The following is a 17,238-nucleotide window of genomic DNA, read 5'->3' on the forward strand; positions in this document are numbered from 1 at the left end:
GGCCTCGCTGTTCTTTCCTGTGGGCCCACAGGGAAGCTGCCGGAGGAAGGGGGCTAGACCTTGGGCCGCTAAGGAAACAAGAACATCCACAGGCTCTTATGAGAAAGAGTGAAGGGTGCCGAAGGGTGCCGAGAGGGGACTTCTGGGGCCTTGGGAGCCTCGTGGTTCTTACGCCTGGACTCCCAGACTGCCAGGGTCCCTTCCTCCAAAGCCCGGTCACCTAAGGCCTGAGCCCCCGGAAAGAGGGAGGAGGGTCGATTTCAAATACCCCCAGCCCCGCCTCTTCCCCCTGCCTGCTCAGCTTCCTCTCTCTGCGAGGAACACTTTCACTTCCTGCTACTCCAGGCCTCCCCTCGGAGAACAGGTAGGGGCCCCCAGGGACTGAGCAGCTGGCATCACCCCCCCACTGGCCCACTGCCTCCCTGTGGTATCAGGTAGCCGCTGCCATCCCATCCTGCCCAGCACCACCCATCTCCTCCTCCCCTTCTCATGGGACCCAGGCAAGCATCTGTCTCCCTCCCCCCACCCCTCGTGACTGCTCTCCCCTGGCCAGGGCACCTGCTCTCTGTCCCCCACTTCCTAATACCCTGCGTTTCTGGTCAGTGGGCTGATTGATTTGTTTAGCTGTTTATTTTCCATCCCCTATACCCACCCCAAGAAGAATGGAAGCCCCTGGGAGCAGGGGCCTATTCTGTCCATCACCCTTTTCCCCAGGCACCCTTTCACCCTAATCTGGGCCTGTACTCAATAAATATTTGTTGGATGTATGGGTGCACGGATGGATGGATGCATGGATGGACCTAGGACTCCTCCTCCTGGGACTGCTGCAGGGAAAATATTTTAGAATGCCCACCTTAACTGATAACCCACTGTAGGACTCTCTACCTGGTTAAAAGGGTTGGGGTCCAATGGATAGAGGGACAGATGTGTGATAAAGCAAAAAGAATAATAGTAAAATCTAGGTAGTGGGTATGTGGCTGTTCCCTGTAAAATTATTTCAGTTTTTCTGAATGTTTTAAATCTCTCATAATAAAACGTTGGGAGAAAATATTTGAGGGCTCCTCTGTGGTCTGGGAAGGGAGGGAGAGGAAATGTTGTATAACATTTGTCACAGTTCCAGAGTGCCTGCTATGGACAGAGCCCTTTTCCGGGCACTGTATTTTGACAAGGTTGTTAATTAGCTGGTCCACGTTCATAAGGCTACACCGGATGTTATAATCTGAAATATTACCCTACTGCTTGGTAAATAGCTGTCATTTTGAGTCATCTTCCTCCCCCACTACGTCAAGACTCAAGACTCCTGGGATCCCCAGATCGCCCCACCATCCAGCAAATAAAGAATTAATACCTGGCACAGCAAGGGGTCTCAAGTCCATTCTGATTGGTCAAGGTCTCTGCCATGTGGGTTGTAAATAGACTTATCTTCCTCCCTGCCAGAGGCCAGACCATGGCTCACTGGCCTTCTGCACCCTGAGGATGATGGCACAGCCACAGGACAAGGCCTCAGCAGGCCCCACCGATGGGGAGAGGTGAGGGCTGCTGGGGCTGTCTCCAACTTCTGCCCCTGGATTCAGAAGCCCCTTCCATCCAGTTCCCACCTGCCACGGGACCCAGAACCCCATCTCTGACCCTTTGCCCCTGGGCTTCCCCTTCCTGTACCTTTGACCCCATCTCAGTGTCCAACTGCCTTCCTCTGTCCCCTGGTCCCTGCATGTCCCAGACTAATCCCATCACAGGCGAATGGAACAGGTGAGACCCCCTTAAGGGTCCTTGGGACCCCAGAGCCACTCCTTCGCCTTCAGAGGACATGGGGGGTGTGGCAGATCCCAGAGCTGGATGCCCAGGATGCAAAAGCCCTTCTGGAGCTGTGGCCACCAGGGGTAAGTGCTCACAGCCGGGGACCCTCTCTGACCCTCCCCGTGACACTCTGAATCAGTTCGGACCCTGCTGGTTGCTAGTGACAGACAACACAGACCAGGCAAACTGAAAGGCTACTTATTGATTCAAATGACTGAAAAGCCCAGAAGTAAAAGTAATTTCAGTAATGTCTGGATCCTGAACATCAGACAACGTATACATTTCTCTTCATTCCACTTCTTGGCTTTGTTTTCTGTTTTTCTGTTTTTCCGTTTTTCCCTTTTTTTGTTTGTTTGTTTTTGTTTTGCCACAGGGTTTGTAGGGTCTTAGTTCCCTGACCAGGGGTTGAACCTGGGCCCTCAGCAGTGAAAGCGCAGAATCCTAACCATTGGACCGCCAGGGAGTTCCCTTGGCTTTGCTTTAAACTGCAGGGAATTCTAAATATTTGGGGATGCAAGTAAACACTTGTTCTATAATAGCTTAGATAAATAGGCATTTATCTTTCTAACATAACCAGAAAGGTAGCTGCAGGCTCCAGTTCTTCTCCTCGGGTGACATCAAGGCCATCTTCTCTGCGATTCTCCTGGACTTCCCTCATGGTCATCCAGTGGCTGCCCCAGACCCAAGCACATGTTGCATTCCAGGCAGGAGGAAGGAAGAAAGGAGGCACCAGTTGCATTTTTTTCTTTTACTAGGAAAAACAAAAGCCTTCACAATTGATTCAGAATATACGGATAGGGCTTCCCTGGTGGCGCGGTGGTTAAGAATCTGCCTGCCAATGCAGGGGACACGGGTTCGAGCCCTGGTCCGGGAAGACCCCACATGCTGCAGAGCAACGAAGGGTAGACCCCCGCTCGCCGCAACTGTAGAAAGCCTGCGCGCAGCAATGAAGACCCAAAGCAGCCAAAAAATGAATGAATAAATAAATAAATAATTTTTTTTAAAAAAAAGAGTATACGGATAAGGCCCAGGTAGCAACAGTTTTAAAAACTCACCTGGGGGCTTCCCTGATGGCACAGTGGTTGAGAATCCGCCTGCCGATGCAGGGGACACGGGTTCGTGCCCCAGTCCGGGAAGATCCCACATGCCGTGGAGCGGCTGGGCCCGTGAGCCATGGCGGCTGAGCCTGCGCGTCCGGAGCCTGTGCTCCGCAACGGGAGAGGCCACAACAGTGAGAGGCCCGCGTACCACAGAAAAAAAAAAAAAAAAAAAAAAAAAAACAACTCACCTGGGAGTTATACAGAGGTGAGAACCACTGCCTACATGAATCATTATCCATCTTCTATGGCTGGGCCTATTAATGCCCCGAATAAAGCTGGAGTTCTGCAAGGAATAGGGAATAGATCTGGATAAAGCAACTAACAGGTATACCACAGTTTCCTCCTCAGGGGGGCTTTCTCTTTGTAGTGAGAGAGATGGCTGGCCCCAGCTCAGGGCCACATCTCACCAGCTTAGCAACCCCAGTGTAAAAAGAGGCCTCTTTCCAAAGAGCTCCAGCAAAAATCCTGTGGAAGATTTCTGTTGGCTGAGCTTGGTTCACGTGCCCATCTCTGAACCAATCATAGTGATCAGAGAACACTGTCAATCCTATTGGCTAGGTCAGGTCATGGACCCACCCCTAGGGCTTGATGGAGAGTTAGTCACCCACAGGACCTAAAGTAGAGAGTGGAGTAGAGAGTTTTCTGAAGGAAACTTGAGGTGTGGAACCCAAAATAAGGGCAATGGATGCTAGGCAGGCACAAATCCTCTTCAAGCTGAACTTTGCCTCCATTCCCCCAGAGTTTCCTGGTCGTAGGACATGATCCCAGACAGGTCCTTGTGTTGAGGGCAGGACCTTCACCAGGGGAAATCAGCACCTACCAGATCCTGAAGCTTCCTGGAGGTGAGGAGCCTATACCCTCAAGTTTCCAGTCCACAGAAAATTTATCACCAAGATTGGTCAGTTTTAATTCTAAAATATCTCCTGAATCTCCCCAATGCTCTCTACCTCCATCACCCTAATCCTAGCCAGCATTACCTCTTGCCCAGACAATTTCAGTAGCCTCCTCTCTGGTCTCCCTGCTCCCACCCTTTTCTTCCATTCTGAACACAGCAGCCAGAGTGATATTTTCAGACATCAATCAGATGTTATACATTCCTGCCCTAAACCCTGCAAAGGACATGCAACATCTTTAGATAAACATTAAACTCCTTATAGCCCATCATGGCCTATAAGGTGATGAATGATTAGCTCCTGCCCACCTCTCCATCTACAGCCCTTCATTCTCTCTACTCTAGACACACTGTTTTCTCTGTTCCTTGAGCATGCTAAATGTGTCCCAACTTCAGGGCCTTTGTATTTGTTTTTCCTGCATGAATGCCCTTCCTTGAATGGTTAGTTTAGTCTCCATCCTTTAGGCCTCTGTAGAAATGTAATCTTCCTTGACCACCACAGCTAATGAGAGCCCTGGTCACTTTCAATCACTCCATTTCATTCATAGCGCTCAGTACATTATACACTTATCTTTATTTGTTTACTCATTCATTTTTGTCTCCCTCCACTAAAAGGTAAACTACAGGAAGACAGAGAATGTATCTGCCTTTTCACAACTGTAGCCCCAGTGCCTGAAAATGAATAGGTGCTCAATAAATATTTGTCTGATGAATGAATCCTATTTGGTGGCATAAGTGGAATGCAAGCATAAAGTCACAGGAAACGACAGGGACTGCAAGGGTAGAAATTTCCCTGTTCTGAAGGTTCTTGGGGGACCTGCAGGACTGGGAAAGAGAGAGTCCCAGGGAAAAAAAGGCTGCTACCCCTCAAGTTTTCTAACTTGTTCCTCCTTGCCCTCTCCCCCCAGGTGTGTCTCTGGAGTCCTCTAACCTATGCATGTCAGACCTGCCCCATCTCCTGGCCTTCCTATCAGCCAGCAGGTACAGGTCACCTTTCAAAAGGGCTAAGGGGGATCCTTCCCTATGATACCTCACCCATCCTGTGACTCCTCATTTTTTCTCAGGGATGTTTTGCCCAGAACACTGCTCTTGCCCCCTCCCACTCTAGGGCCTGGAGACCAAAACACAGGTGAGGCATGATTCTCTAATGGAGGAAGAGGCCACCTTTCCACCTCCTTAGTCCAGGAGGATGGTACTTGAGGGACCAAACTACAGGGTTCGAGGGAAGATAAGGCTGGGGTTTGAGAAAGTTGGTGGGGGGTGTGGTGGTCGACTCCAGGGCCTGAATGAGAAGGTGCCAGGGCCCAAGCCTCAGTTTTTCCAGTAACGAAGGTGGACACTAAGTCTCCAAGACTGGCCCCTTGGACACCTGGGACACCTCACTTCTGCTGTCCCCCAGATCCTCTGCAGATTGGCAGCATTCAACTCAACACCTCAGGGAGGGTGTTCTTTGTGGTGAACAAGCTCTACCTGGAGACCCACAGAGGGTGGGAGATGGAGCAGACACCCCCAGAGACAACTCCAGAGACTGCCAAGAGACATGGTCCAGGTTAGATGAGCAGGGCCCTGGGCCCCTGAGGGATGAAGGAGCTGCCGCCGCTGTTCTGTGGAACTCAACCCTCTCTCCCCATCAGCCCCCAGGAACCCAGCCCCTCACCAGGTCTCCTGGGTGGAAGGCCCACTCAGCCCAGAAGTACACCATCCTAGGCCAGCTCTGGCCAGCCTGGTGGAAGAGAAGGAGGAAGAGGAGAAGGAGGTGGATGACTACAGAGATGAAGAAGGGGGAGCTGAGGATGCGCTCACGCGTCACATCCGGGCTCTAGCCAGGGCCCGGAGCAGCTACGTGGCCAGGCAGTTCCGGGGCTTTCGGGTGCGCCTCACCTCAGAGGCTGAAGGTCCCCACAGGCCTGGGGACCCGGCCACAGAGCTGCTTCAGGATATGCGGCACCTCCTTGCTGACCTCCAAGATCACTTAGCAAAGGACCCCGATGTCAGGGCTGTCTTTGAGAGCAGGGCACCCGGGGCCCCCCAGAAGGACGAGGATCTAGGTAATGAGGGCTGAGAGGGAACTTAGGGCCACTTTCCCAACCCGCACAGGTTCACGTTTGCCATCTCTTGGCCCTACATAGGTGTTCACACCCAACTTCCTTCTCTCCACCTGTGTGCACACCTGTTTCCTTTTCTACTCACACGCCCTTTCCTACATGTAGTAATACCTGTTCTGTTCACCACGGCTCCATCTCATACATGTGTGACAGCCATACTCTCTCTCCCACGCGCTCGTTCACACCCAGGCTCCTTTTTCCACACGTGCTCACACCTAAGTCTACACAGGTGGGTGGCACAGGCTAGGAAGGTGTTGCGGTTGGCGAGGGTGGGTCGCTGGAGAGAGAGGGTAGGCGTGGGTCAGCCTGACGACCCTTCCTTCACCCACCTCAACCCCTGCAGGCCCCGCGGTGGAGGCGGCCCTGTGCCGGGCGGTGCTGGCGCCTCTGAAGCCGGCCCTGTGGACTCGACTCCGCACGCTCCGCGCCCCAGCTCTGCGGCAACTGCGGCGGCGACAGATAGCCCTGCGGGCGGAGGCGGGGCCTCCGGGAGCTCAGGGGGCGGGGCATGAGAGGCGGGGCCCCGTCCCCGCCCTGCGAAGCCGCATCCACGCGCGCCTGGCGCGCCTCCACTCAGCCTGCGCCCCACGCCGCAAGGTGTCTGTCCTGCTGGCGGTGTGCAATGACGTCTACGAGGGCCTGGCTCGGGACGAAAACCAAGGTAAAGGAGGAGTCTTGAGTCTGCCTGAATGTGGAGTGGCTTGAGGGTTACGGGAGCCAGGTAGGAGGCTCCTGTGCACACGTCGAGGGGAAGATGGCATGCACTAGCAGGAGGCGCCTACGCGGGCCGGGGGAATCTAGTAAGGCGCGTTTGCATGCCCGGCAAAGTGGAAGGGCAGCCAGCACTCGCGGTCCTGGGGATCGGATGGAAGGTGCCTGCACGCCCAGTCCACCCCAGAGCCTGTCCTCCGGCTCCCCTAGAGCCCCTGGGGGCCGACGCCTTCCTGCCAGCGCTAACAGAGGAACTAATCTGGAGTCCGGACATTGGGGAGACGCAGCTCGACGTGGAGTTTCTCATGGAGCTCTTGGATCCGGACGAGCTACGGGGAGAGGGTGACGCCCCAGCCCCAGAACGCCAGGACCAAAGAGGGGGCGCCCTAGGCCGCCCGCCTGCTGCGGGAGGGAAGGCGGGCAACCTGCAGGGGGCCTGCAGGCAGCCAGGGAACCTGAGGGGGCTGCGCTGACCTCCCCTTCTTGCCCCTAGCCGGGTACTACCTGACCACGTGGTTTGGGGCCCTGTACCACATTGCCCACTACCAGCCTGACACGGGCCGCGCGCCCCAGGGGCTCAGCTCTGAGGCCCGGGCCTCCCTGCACCAGTGGCACCGCAGGCGGACGCTGCATAGACAGAGCCCCACCGAAGCCCAGGTGATCGCCCCTCTGGACTGCGGGTGGAGGGGAGGGCTGGATCTGTTGCCTTTCTGACCCAGGCTCCTGCCTCTCCCCACAGGCCAAGCTGCCCTTTGAGGAACCATGGGCAATAGAGATTGTGCAAGAGGCCAATGATGATTAGAATCTCAAACCCTTCTGCTCTGCAGGCAAGGTTCGGGAGGCACCTAGGGCAGCACCAACTTCTGACCCCTGTAGTTTAGACTAGAGGCAGCAAGCAGGAGGGGCTCCCAGGAAAAGGAAACGGGTCTGAGGGAAGACCTCTGAGCCTTTGCATTGGCTGTCCCTGCTTCCTGGAATGCCATTCCCAAATATCCACACTGCTCCTTCCCTCCCTTCCTTCAGGTCTTTAGGCAGATGTCACCTTCTCAGTGAGGCTGTCTTCCAGACACCCCTGTCTAAAACCACAGCTTCTCTGGCTTGACCCTCTCTGTGGTAAACAGAATAATGCCGCCCCAAGATGTTCACCTCTAATCCCCATAATCTGTGACTATGTTACCTTAAGTGGTAAAAGGGACTTTACAGATGTGATTAAATTAAGGATCTTGGACTTCTCTGGTAGTCCAGGGGTTAAGGCTCCGCGCTTCCACTGCGGGGCCTGCGGGTTCGATCCCTGGTGGGGGAAGTTCTGCATACCGTGGGGTGCGGCCAAAAAAAACAAAAATTAAGGGTCTTGCGATGGGAAGATTACCCTGGATTCAGGTGGGCCCGATGTAATCCCCAGGGTCCTTATAAGAGGGAGGCAGTGGGGTCAGAGTCAGAGGAAGAGATGTGATGATGCAAGCAGAGGTCGGAGTGATGTGTCCAGGAGCCAGACAATGTAGGCATCCTCTAGAAGCTGAAAAAGACAAGGAATGGATTTTCCCCTGGAACCTCCAGAAGGAACTCAGCTTTCCACTTTGTTTTTTTTTAAATTAAAGTATAGTTAATTTACAATGTTGTGTTAGTTTCAAGTGTACAACAAAGTGATTCAGGTATGTATATGTATATTCTTTTTCAGATTCCTTTCCATTATAGGTTATTACAAGATATTGAGTATAGTTCCCTGTGCTATACAGTAGGTCCTTGTTGTTTACCTATTTTATGTATAGTAGTGTGTATATATTAATCCCAAACTCCTAATTTATCTCTCCCTCCCTACCTCTGCTATCCCTTTTGGTAACCATTAGTTTGTTTTCTATGTCTGTGAGTCTATTTCTGTTTTGTAAATAAGTTCATTTGTATCTTTTTTTTTTTGCGGTATCTTTTTTTTTTTTTTTGGATTTCACATATAAGTGATACCATATGACATTTGTCTTTCTCTGTCTGACCTACTTCACTTAATATGATAATCTCTAGGTCCACTCAAGTTCAGCCTTTGATTTTAGACCCTAAGACATATTTTGGACATCTGACCTTTAGAACTGCAATAGATAATAAATGTGTGTTTTTTTAAGCCACTAAGTTTGTGGTAATTTGTTACAGCAGCCATAGGAAACACTTCCTTACCCTGATCTTTATTTTTTTCCATAGAAGCTTTCACTTCCAATCATTCCATATAATATACTTATTTACTGTGTTAATTGTCCATAATCTTCTCCCTCCCCTTAGGACAGTGCTGTCCAATAGAAATAGAATACAAGCTATACATGTAATTCTAAATACTCTCATAGCTACATTTAAAAATAAAAAGAAACGAGTGAATTTAACTTTAATATCATATCTGATTTAACCCATTATATCACTTCAACATGTAATCAATATTTTTGAATTATTGAGATATTTAACATTCTTTTTGTGTGTATCCTAAATCTTCAAATTCCAGTGTGTTTTACACTGCAACACATCTCAATTGAGTTGTGGACTAGCCACATCTCAAGTGCTCAATAGCCACTCAGGGCCTGTAGCTACCATTTTCAGACAGTGAGTACAGCCTTAGAACGTCAGCTCCAGGAGGCTATGGATCTCTGTTTTGTTCATAGCTGTATCCTCAGTGCCTAGACAAATGCCTGGCACAGAGTAGGTGTTCAATAAATACTTGCTGAATGATTCAATGAACAAATTTTCTGTGGTAGGCTGAAATTGGCTCCCCACAAAGATATCCATGTCCTAATCTCTGGAATCCATCAATGTTACCTTATTTGGAAAGGGGTCTTTGCAGATGTTATCAAATTAAGGATTATTTTTTCCCATGCCCTGAGGCTTGCGGGATCTTAGCTCCCAGACCAGGGATTGAACCCCGGGCCCACGGCAGTGAAAGTGCTGGGTCATATCCACTAGACCGCCAGGGAAGTCCTAAATTAAGGATTAAAATGGAGGGATTATCCTGGAATATCGAGGGGGGCTCTAAATGCAACCATATGTGTCCTTATAAAAGGAAGGCAAAGGAAGACTTGACACAAACAGGAGAAGGCAATATAAAGTCAGAGCAGAGAGAGATCTGAAAATGTTGGCCTTGCAGATTGGAGTGATGTGGCCACAAGCCAAGGAACACTTTCCAGAAGCTGGAAGAGGCAAGGAATGGAGCCTCCAGAACAAGTGTGGCCCAGCTGACACCTTGATTTCAGCCCAGTGATACTGATGTCTAATTTCTGGCCTCCAGAACTGGAGGAGAATAAATCTCTGTTGTTTTAAGCCACCGAGTTTGTAGTTATTCGTTACACCAGCCCCAGGAAACTTACAGAGTCTCAGCACTATTAATGAAAAGGAAAAGTAAGAGTAGAATTAATACTCAACTCAACCTCATTCTAGCAACAAGGACATTCATCTACTAGAAAAATAGGAAAATCCCTCTTAGTCCATCTAATGAAGAGATGCATTGCCATTAAAACTTTACATTTAAAAAAAAAAAACTTTACATTTTATAATGATCAAAGTGCTGTAATTTTAGATGTCAACTGAAAACTGCCCCAGGGAATAGAGTTTTTTCACAATTGTTTTTGAAAGCCAAGAACCTTGAGGATGGCTGCATTGGGCAGTGAAGCAGGAAGCAGGGATTGGAGAGACTGCAGGATACAGTCTCTGATCTTATGTTCATACAGCACCGAGGGGGGTGGTCAGACCCCGGGAGATGGGAGGGGTCATCTCCTGTAAGAAGGAGCTGACCTCCAGGGCAAGCAGGGCATCAAGAATTTCATTGATTTATTATGTGTTTGTATGTATGTACGTATGTATTTATTTTTAAATTGTAGCAAAAACATATAATTTATGCTCTTATCTTTCTTTAATTTTTATTTATTTATTTTTGGCTGTATTGGTTCCTTGTTGCTGCGGGAGGGCTTTCGCTAGTTGGGGCGAGCAAGGACTAGTCTTCGTTGTGGTGCGCGGGCTTCTCTTGTTGCGGAGCACGGGCTCTAGGCGCGCGGGCTTCAGTACTTGTGGCCCGGGGGCTCTAGAGCGCAGGCTCAGTAGTTGTGGCGCACGGGCTTAGCTGCTCCGCAGCATGTAGGATCTTCCCAGACCAGGGCTCGAACCCGTGTCCCCTGCATTGGCAGGCGGATTCTTAACCACTGCGCCACCAGGGAAGTCCCCCATCTTACATATTTGTAAGTGTGCAGTTCAGTAGTATTAACTATATTCACATTGTTGTGTAACAGATCTCTGGAACGTTTTCATCTTTTTAATCTAAAACTACCCATCGAACACAGCTCCTATTTCCCCTTCCCCTCAGCACCAGGCAACCACCGTTCTAATTTCTGTTCCCATGATTTTGACACCTCTAGATATCTCATGTAAGTGAAATCATACAGCATTTGTCTCTTGGTGAACTGGTTTATTTCACTAAGCATAAAGTCCTCAAGCCTCATCCATGTTGTAGCATAGGACAGGATTTCCATCTTTTAAACTTTTCTTTTTTTTCTTTCTTTCTGGCTGTACCACACGGCATGCGGGATCTTAGTTCCCCGACCAGGGATCGAACCCATGTCCCTGGTAGTGGAAGCGTGGAGTCTTAATCACTGGACCACCAGAGAAGTCCCCCATCTTTTAAAAGACTGAATAACATTCCATTATTTGTATATACCACATTTTGTTTATCTAGTCGTCCTTCTGTGGACAATTGGGTTGCTTCCACCTCTTGACTATTGTAATACTGCAATGAACAAGAGGGTGCAAATATCTTTTTTGAAATCTTGCTTACATTTCTTTTGGATATATACCCCAAAGTAGCATAGCCAGATCATATGGTAATTCTATGTTTAATGTTTTACAACAGTTTTTAGTTTAATTAAAATTAATTTTTTAACAGTTTATCTCTAGGCTGTTTTCCTTAACAGCTGCACCACTTTACATTCCCACCAAGAATGCACAAGGCTTCTGATTTCTCTACATCCTTGCCAACACTTATTTTCTCTTTTTTGGATAGTAGCCATCCTAATGGGTGTAAGGGGATAGCTCATTGTGGTTTTGGCTTGCATTTTCCTAATGCTTAGTGATGTTAGGCATCTTTTCATATGCTTGCTGGCCATTTGTACATCTTCTTTGGAGAAACGTGTATTCAAGTCTTTTGCCCATAACTAAATTGGGTTATTTGTTTTACTGTTGTTGAGTTGTAGAAGCTCTTTATATCCTGCATGAGTATGTCTTGTGGACAGCCCCACTTGCTGGATTTGTCTGATGTTTCTTCACGATGAGATTCCAGTCCTGCAGTTAAACGAAGAATACTGTGTAGGTGATGCTGGGTCCTTCTCAGTACCTCCCATCAGGCACCCCGTGATCTGCGATGCTAAGTTTGCCCATTGAGTTAAGGAGTATATTAGTTTGATTGGGCTGCTATAACAGAATACCACAGACTGGGTGGTTAAAGAACAGAGATTTGTTTTCTCATGGATCTGGAGGCTGGAAGTCTATTAAGGTGTCAGTAGGGCTGATTTCATTCTGAGGCCTCTCTCCTTGGCTTGGAGATGCCCATTTTCTCCCTTTGCTTCATATGGTCTTTCTTTTGTGTGTGTCTGTGTCCTAATCTCCTCTTCTTATAAGGACACCACTCACGTTGCATCAGGGCCTGCCCATATGATTTCATTTTCACTTAATCACCTCTTAAAGGCTCTTTCTCCAAATATAGTCACATTCGGAGGTACTGGGGGTTAGGACTTCGACATATGAGTTTGGTGGGGGCGCACAGTTCAGCTCATAATAGGAAGTGACTGTCAGATCTCTTCCCATTTGAATTATGATGTTATCAGTAGGTGGTACATTGAGACCCTGTGAATAACCTGTCCCCCAACAACTTTTTTACCCGATGCTTTCAGCACCTCTTTTTGATCCTTGCTGAATCATTGGATTTATTTGTACTATTATATTCTATTCATGGCCGCTTTCCACTTCCTGGAGTAACATGACGTTTCCTGTATAAATAAATGTGTTGAATTAAAAAAAAACAGTGAATCGATTTAAAGAAGATGATTAAGTAGCTAAGCATACAGGTGATGCGTGGATACGAGGCAAAGTATGGGAAAGTGAAACCAAATGGCTGATGTTTGGGGTATCATTGGTTTAGGGCTTTTGCAACACTTTGGAGCTCTGGGCTTCGTGCTGGATGCCTCCCCTTGGGCTCCCACTCCCACGGTGTCCCAAACTGGCCACAGCATCTCCCTGAAACCCATTCCTCCTTCTAGTCCTCATCTCAGGGGGCCCCGCCGATCCCCTGGTCCCTAGGCCAGCCAGAGCCTGAGCCTTGTCCTGCAGCCTTCCTCTCCCCACTCCTTCCCACCCCATCCTCCCTTTCCACAGCCCCATCCTGGTCCAGCCCCAGCCTCCCTCTGCCTCCTGCCTCCCAGTCCTGGGGTTCCTCTCCAGTACCCACCCACGTGGCAGCCAGAAGGAAATTTTAAAAATAGATCTCAGAGGTCTACCTCTCAGGCCAGAAATCAGGTTTGCAAGAAACACTATTTTATTTTTTATTTAGAGAGGAACACATTCCATAGACAGAATGAGGGCTGTCTCAGAAAGTGAGAGCCACCCTGGGAGACACACATTCCATAGACAGAATGTGGACCATCTCAGGTGGCGTGGGGGGGGTAGTTGGTTTTTATAGGCTGGGTAATTTCATATGCTAATGAGTAGAAGGAATATTCTAACTATTTTGGGGAAGGGGCAGGGGTTTCCACGAATTGGGCCACTGCTCACTTTTTGGCCTTTTATGGTCAGCCTTAGAACTGTCATGGCACCTGTGGGTGTGTCTTTTAGCATATGCTGATGTATTACAATGAGCACATAATGAGGCTCAAGGTTTATGGGAAGTCAAATCTTCTGCCATCTTGGGCCTAGTTGATTCTAACTAGTTTTTGCTGTATTCTCAAACGGCTGCGTCATTCTTTTAACAGTTGTGCCCTGCCCCTGTCCCTCTTGCCTCACCTGGAACGTCTTCCCCAGATGCATGCTTGTCTGACTCCCTTGTGTTTTGCAGGGCTTTGCTCAACTATCACCTTTTCTATGACTTCTCAAAAAGTACAGCCTCCCTTCCTGTTTTATTGTTAATCTTGTTAGGGAGCCGTTGACCAAAACCGCCCAGCTTGGCCAGGCAGGATGATAACCGCTTGCCTGAGTTGTCTCACAACAGAAGGTCCTAGTAAAGAACGAGGTGCTGCCACTGAAAACTAACTGGGAGAGTTCGGGAGGGGCTGAAAGGAGGGAGGACATGCCCGCCCATAGTATCTCTTGTAAAACCAGCCCAGAAAAGTTCAGGAGGGGCCAAAAGGTGGAGGGAAGAGATGATATATCCTGCCAACCTCCCAGAAACCCTCACGCTGGAATCCATCTTGGCTGAGTGATGTGCGCGCCACCAGGAAGGACCCTGAGTCAGAACGATTGGCCGGGGACAACCCGGAAACTAACCCTATTATAAAACCAGAGACTGTGAGCCACGTGGCAGAGCAGTTCTCCTGGGTTCCCTAACCCTGCTGCTCTCCACCCAGATGCCCCTCTCCAATAAAGTCTTTTGCTTTGTCAGCGTGTGTGTCTCCTCAGACAATTCATTTCCGAGTATTAGACAAGAGCCCTCTCTTGGGCCCTGGAAGGGGTCCCCCTTCCTGCAACAATCTGATACTATATATCAATGGCTTTCAACAGCAACTTGTTAAAAATGCAAATTCTAGAAATAAACCCTGGCATGTAGTCAAATGATTTTCGACAAGGGTGTCCATATCATTCAATGGGGAAAGGACAGTCTTTTCAACGAATGGTATTGGGAAAACTGGATGGATAGCCATGTGCAAAAGAATGATGTTGGACCCTTATCTAACACCCTGTATAAAGATTAACCTAAAATGGATCAAAGACCTAAATGTCAAAACTATAAAACTCTTAGAAGAAAACATAGGGGAAAAGCTTCATGACATTGGATTTGGCAATAATTTCTTGGGTGTGATGCCAAAAGAACGGGCAACAAAAGAAAAAAGGTAATTGGACTACATCAAAATTTAAAACTGTGCATGAAAGGAAACATCAACAGAGTGTAACATCAACCCACAGAATGGGAGAAAATATCTGCAAATCATAAAGGGTCAATATCCAGAATACATATAGAATTCCTAAAACTCAGCAACAAGAAAAACCCCACAAAAATCCAATTTTATTTGTTTGTTTGTTTGTTTGTTTATTGGCCACGCTGCGTGGCTTGCGGGATCTTAGTTTCCCCGACCAGGGATTGAACACGGGGCCGGCGCCCCCAGCTCTTCCGTGGGCAGTGGAAGCACGGAGATCATAACCACTGGACTGCCAGGGAATTCCCTACAATCCAATTTTTAAATGGGCAAAGGACTTAAATAGATATTTCTCCAAAAATGATATGCAAGTGGCTGATAGGCACATGAAAAGATAATAAACGTCACTAATATTTAGGGAAATGCAAATCAAAACCACTATAAGCCACTATTTCACGCTCATTAAGGGACAATGTATGCTTTGCCTGTTTATTCTCTGGCTCCCCCCACCCCCCAGCATAGATAATAGCTAATGCTTAGCGGCTTGCATGCCTATTGGCGGAGGTCATCAAGAGGACACACATGACTGCCAGTTGACCTGAGAGCTGGGCCCGGGGGGTTAAGGTTCTCCTCACCCACTCCCCTGTCCTTGGAATGTACACTGCCCACTGTTCCCACAGTGGGAGCTCTTCCAAAGACACAGCCTTGGGAGAGTAGGGTTTTGTTGAGACCACATCGACGGAATGTGTGACTGAGCCCAGTTAAGGCCTCTGTATATAAACTTTGAAGATTCTGGCAGGTGGGTAAGGAGATCTACTCATCTTGTGGCTGCCCAAGACGAGCCTCGTATGAACTTTCCTTTGCTTCTTAAACCTGCCATCTACCAATCTGGACATGCCTCTTTCTTGGGTCTCTCCTTGCCCTCTGTGTACAGGGGCCAGTTTGCGAACCAACAATGCCACAACCTTAGGAGGTAAAGATTGCATTATTAGCACCCCCTTTTTACAAAATAAGCCTCAGAGATAAGGGATCTTGCCAAGGTCACATAGCTAGGAAATGGCAGAGCCAGGATTTGGACCAGGCCATCTGGCTCCTCAGCACGTGTGTGGTCCCAACCCAGAAAACCAAATCATCTGGGCTGAGAGAGGATAAGTCAAACATCAGCTCCCCGAGGGTGGGAATTTTGTGTGCCTTGTTCACTGCTGAATCCCCAGTGCCTAGAACAGGGTCCGGCACGAAGCAGTACCCAGTAAGTATTTGTCAAATGAAGGAATAAATGAATTAAAATAAACACTAAATTTTCAACCGGTTTATTGTTGTTGTTAATAGTAATAGTAGTTGGACACTGTGGTACAACTACTTTGGAAAATAACTTTTCTTTAAAAGTTAAATATATACCTACCACATAGACATCCCACTCCTAGGTATATACACTAAAACAATGAAAACATATCCACACAAAGACTTGTACATCGATGTTCATAGCACCTTTATTTGTATAATTGCCAAAAACTGCAAACAACACATATGTCCATCAGTGGGTGACCTGATAAACAAATTGTGGTGACTTGATAAATAAACTATTCCACACAATGGAACAGCACTCAGAAATAAAAAGAATGAATTATTGTTAAACATGTATGAATCTCAAAATAATTATATTGAATGAAAAAAGCCAGACATGAGAGTACATACTATATAATTCCATTCTAGAACATGCAAACTAACCAACAGTGATAGAAAGTAGATTAGTGGTTGTCTGGGGATGTGTGTGTGGAGGGGTGAGGGATGAAGCGTTTATCAAGAGGCAGGGGGAAATTTGGAGATGATGGATATATTCATTACCTTTTTAGCCATTATCTTCTTTTTTTTTTTGATGTTCCTGAGAACATACATTTATTTATTTTTAAATTTTTATTTTTTTTCATGGTTAAGCCATTCTTTCTTCTTTTTAAAATGTATTTATTTATGTATTTTAATTAAAAAAATTTTTCTGGGGGGGGCCGCACTGTGTGGCTTGCGGGATCTTAGTTCCCTGACCAGGGATCAAACCTGCCCACCCTTGCGATGGGAGCACAGAGTCTTAACCACTGGACTGCCAGGGAAGTCCCCTCTTTTTAAAAAAAATTTTTTTTAAATTATTTATTTATTTATTTATTTTATTTGTAATTTATTTTTGGCTGCGTTGGGTCTTCATTGCTGTGCGCGGAGTTCTTCTAGTTGCAGCGAGCGAGGGCTACTCTTCATTGCAGTGCGTGGGCTTCTCACAGCAGTGGCTTCTCTCGTTCCGGAGCACGGGCTCTAGGCGCGCGGGCGTCAGTAGCTGTGGCACACGGGCTCAGTAGTTGTGGCTCGCGGGCTCTAGAACGCAGGCTCAGTAGTTGTGGCGCACGGGTGTCGCCAGCCGCGGCGGGTCCTCAAAGTGCAGCAACAGTCGACGAGAGAGGGTAGGGAACGGAAAGCACCAAGGTATGGGATCAGAAGGGCACAAACAACTGATGGTTGCAAGGCAAGTTTAATAACAAAGCATAGTCATATATATACCCCTAAAGCAG

At 48.1% G+C, this 17,238-nt stretch overlaps 1 protein-coding gene and 1 long non-coding RNA gene across 6 annotated transcripts; one reads left to right on the plus strand and one right to left on the minus strand.

The window, feature by feature from the left end:
- Positions 1–86: 86 nt before the first annotated feature.
- Positions 87–11,432, plus strand: RINL (Ras and Rab interactor like). 5 transcript variants are annotated; one of them, XM_024132778.3, is made up of 12 exons: positions 87–1,529; positions 1,721–1,880; positions 3,637–3,739; positions 4,698–4,770; positions 4,854–4,918; positions 5,189–5,338; positions 5,424–5,837; positions 6,238–6,555; positions 6,816–6,947; positions 7,099–7,262; positions 7,345–8,257; positions 9,640–9,660. In XM_024132778.3, exons 1-11 carry the CDS (start codon positions 1,477–1,479, stop codon positions 7,405–7,407), a joined length of 1,695 nt encoding a protein of 564 aa, XP_023988546.1. In that variant the 5' UTR covers positions 87–1,476; the 3' UTR covers positions 7,408–8,257; positions 9,640–9,660. The 5 variants fall into 5 exon arrangements, with proteins under 5 accessions (XP_023988546.1, XP_028333440.1, XP_028333442.1 ...); XM_028477639.2 differs by lacking the exons at positions 87–1,529; positions 1,721–1,880; positions 3,637–3,739 and having other exon boundaries at positions 4,689–4,770; positions 7,345–7,437; positions 9,640–11,432; XM_028477641.2 differs by lacking the exons at positions 87–1,529; positions 1,721–1,880; positions 3,637–3,739; positions 9,640–9,660 and adding an exon at positions 9,724–11,432 and having other exon boundaries at positions 4,689–4,770; positions 7,345–7,437.
- LOC129391411 (uncharacterized) lies at positions 1,930–6,336 on the minus strand. Its single transcript, XR_008615473.1, has 4 exons — positions 6,224–6,336; positions 3,086–3,180; positions 2,853–2,998; positions 1,930–2,548 (listed from the first exon to the last, which is right to left on the minus strand). It is a non-coding gene; the product is annotated as an uncharacterized lncRNA (long non-coding RNA).
- Positions 11,433–17,238: the final 5,806 nt, after the last annotated feature.

The sequence above is a fragment of the Physeter macrocephalus genome, chromosome 17 (genome assembly GCF_002837175.3).
Source record: "Physeter macrocephalus isolate SW-GA chromosome 17, ASM283717v5, whole genome shotgun sequence".
In the NCBI taxonomy this organism is placed as follows: domain Eukaryota; kingdom Metazoa; phylum Chordata; class Mammalia; order Artiodactyla; family Physeteridae; genus Physeter; species Physeter macrocephalus.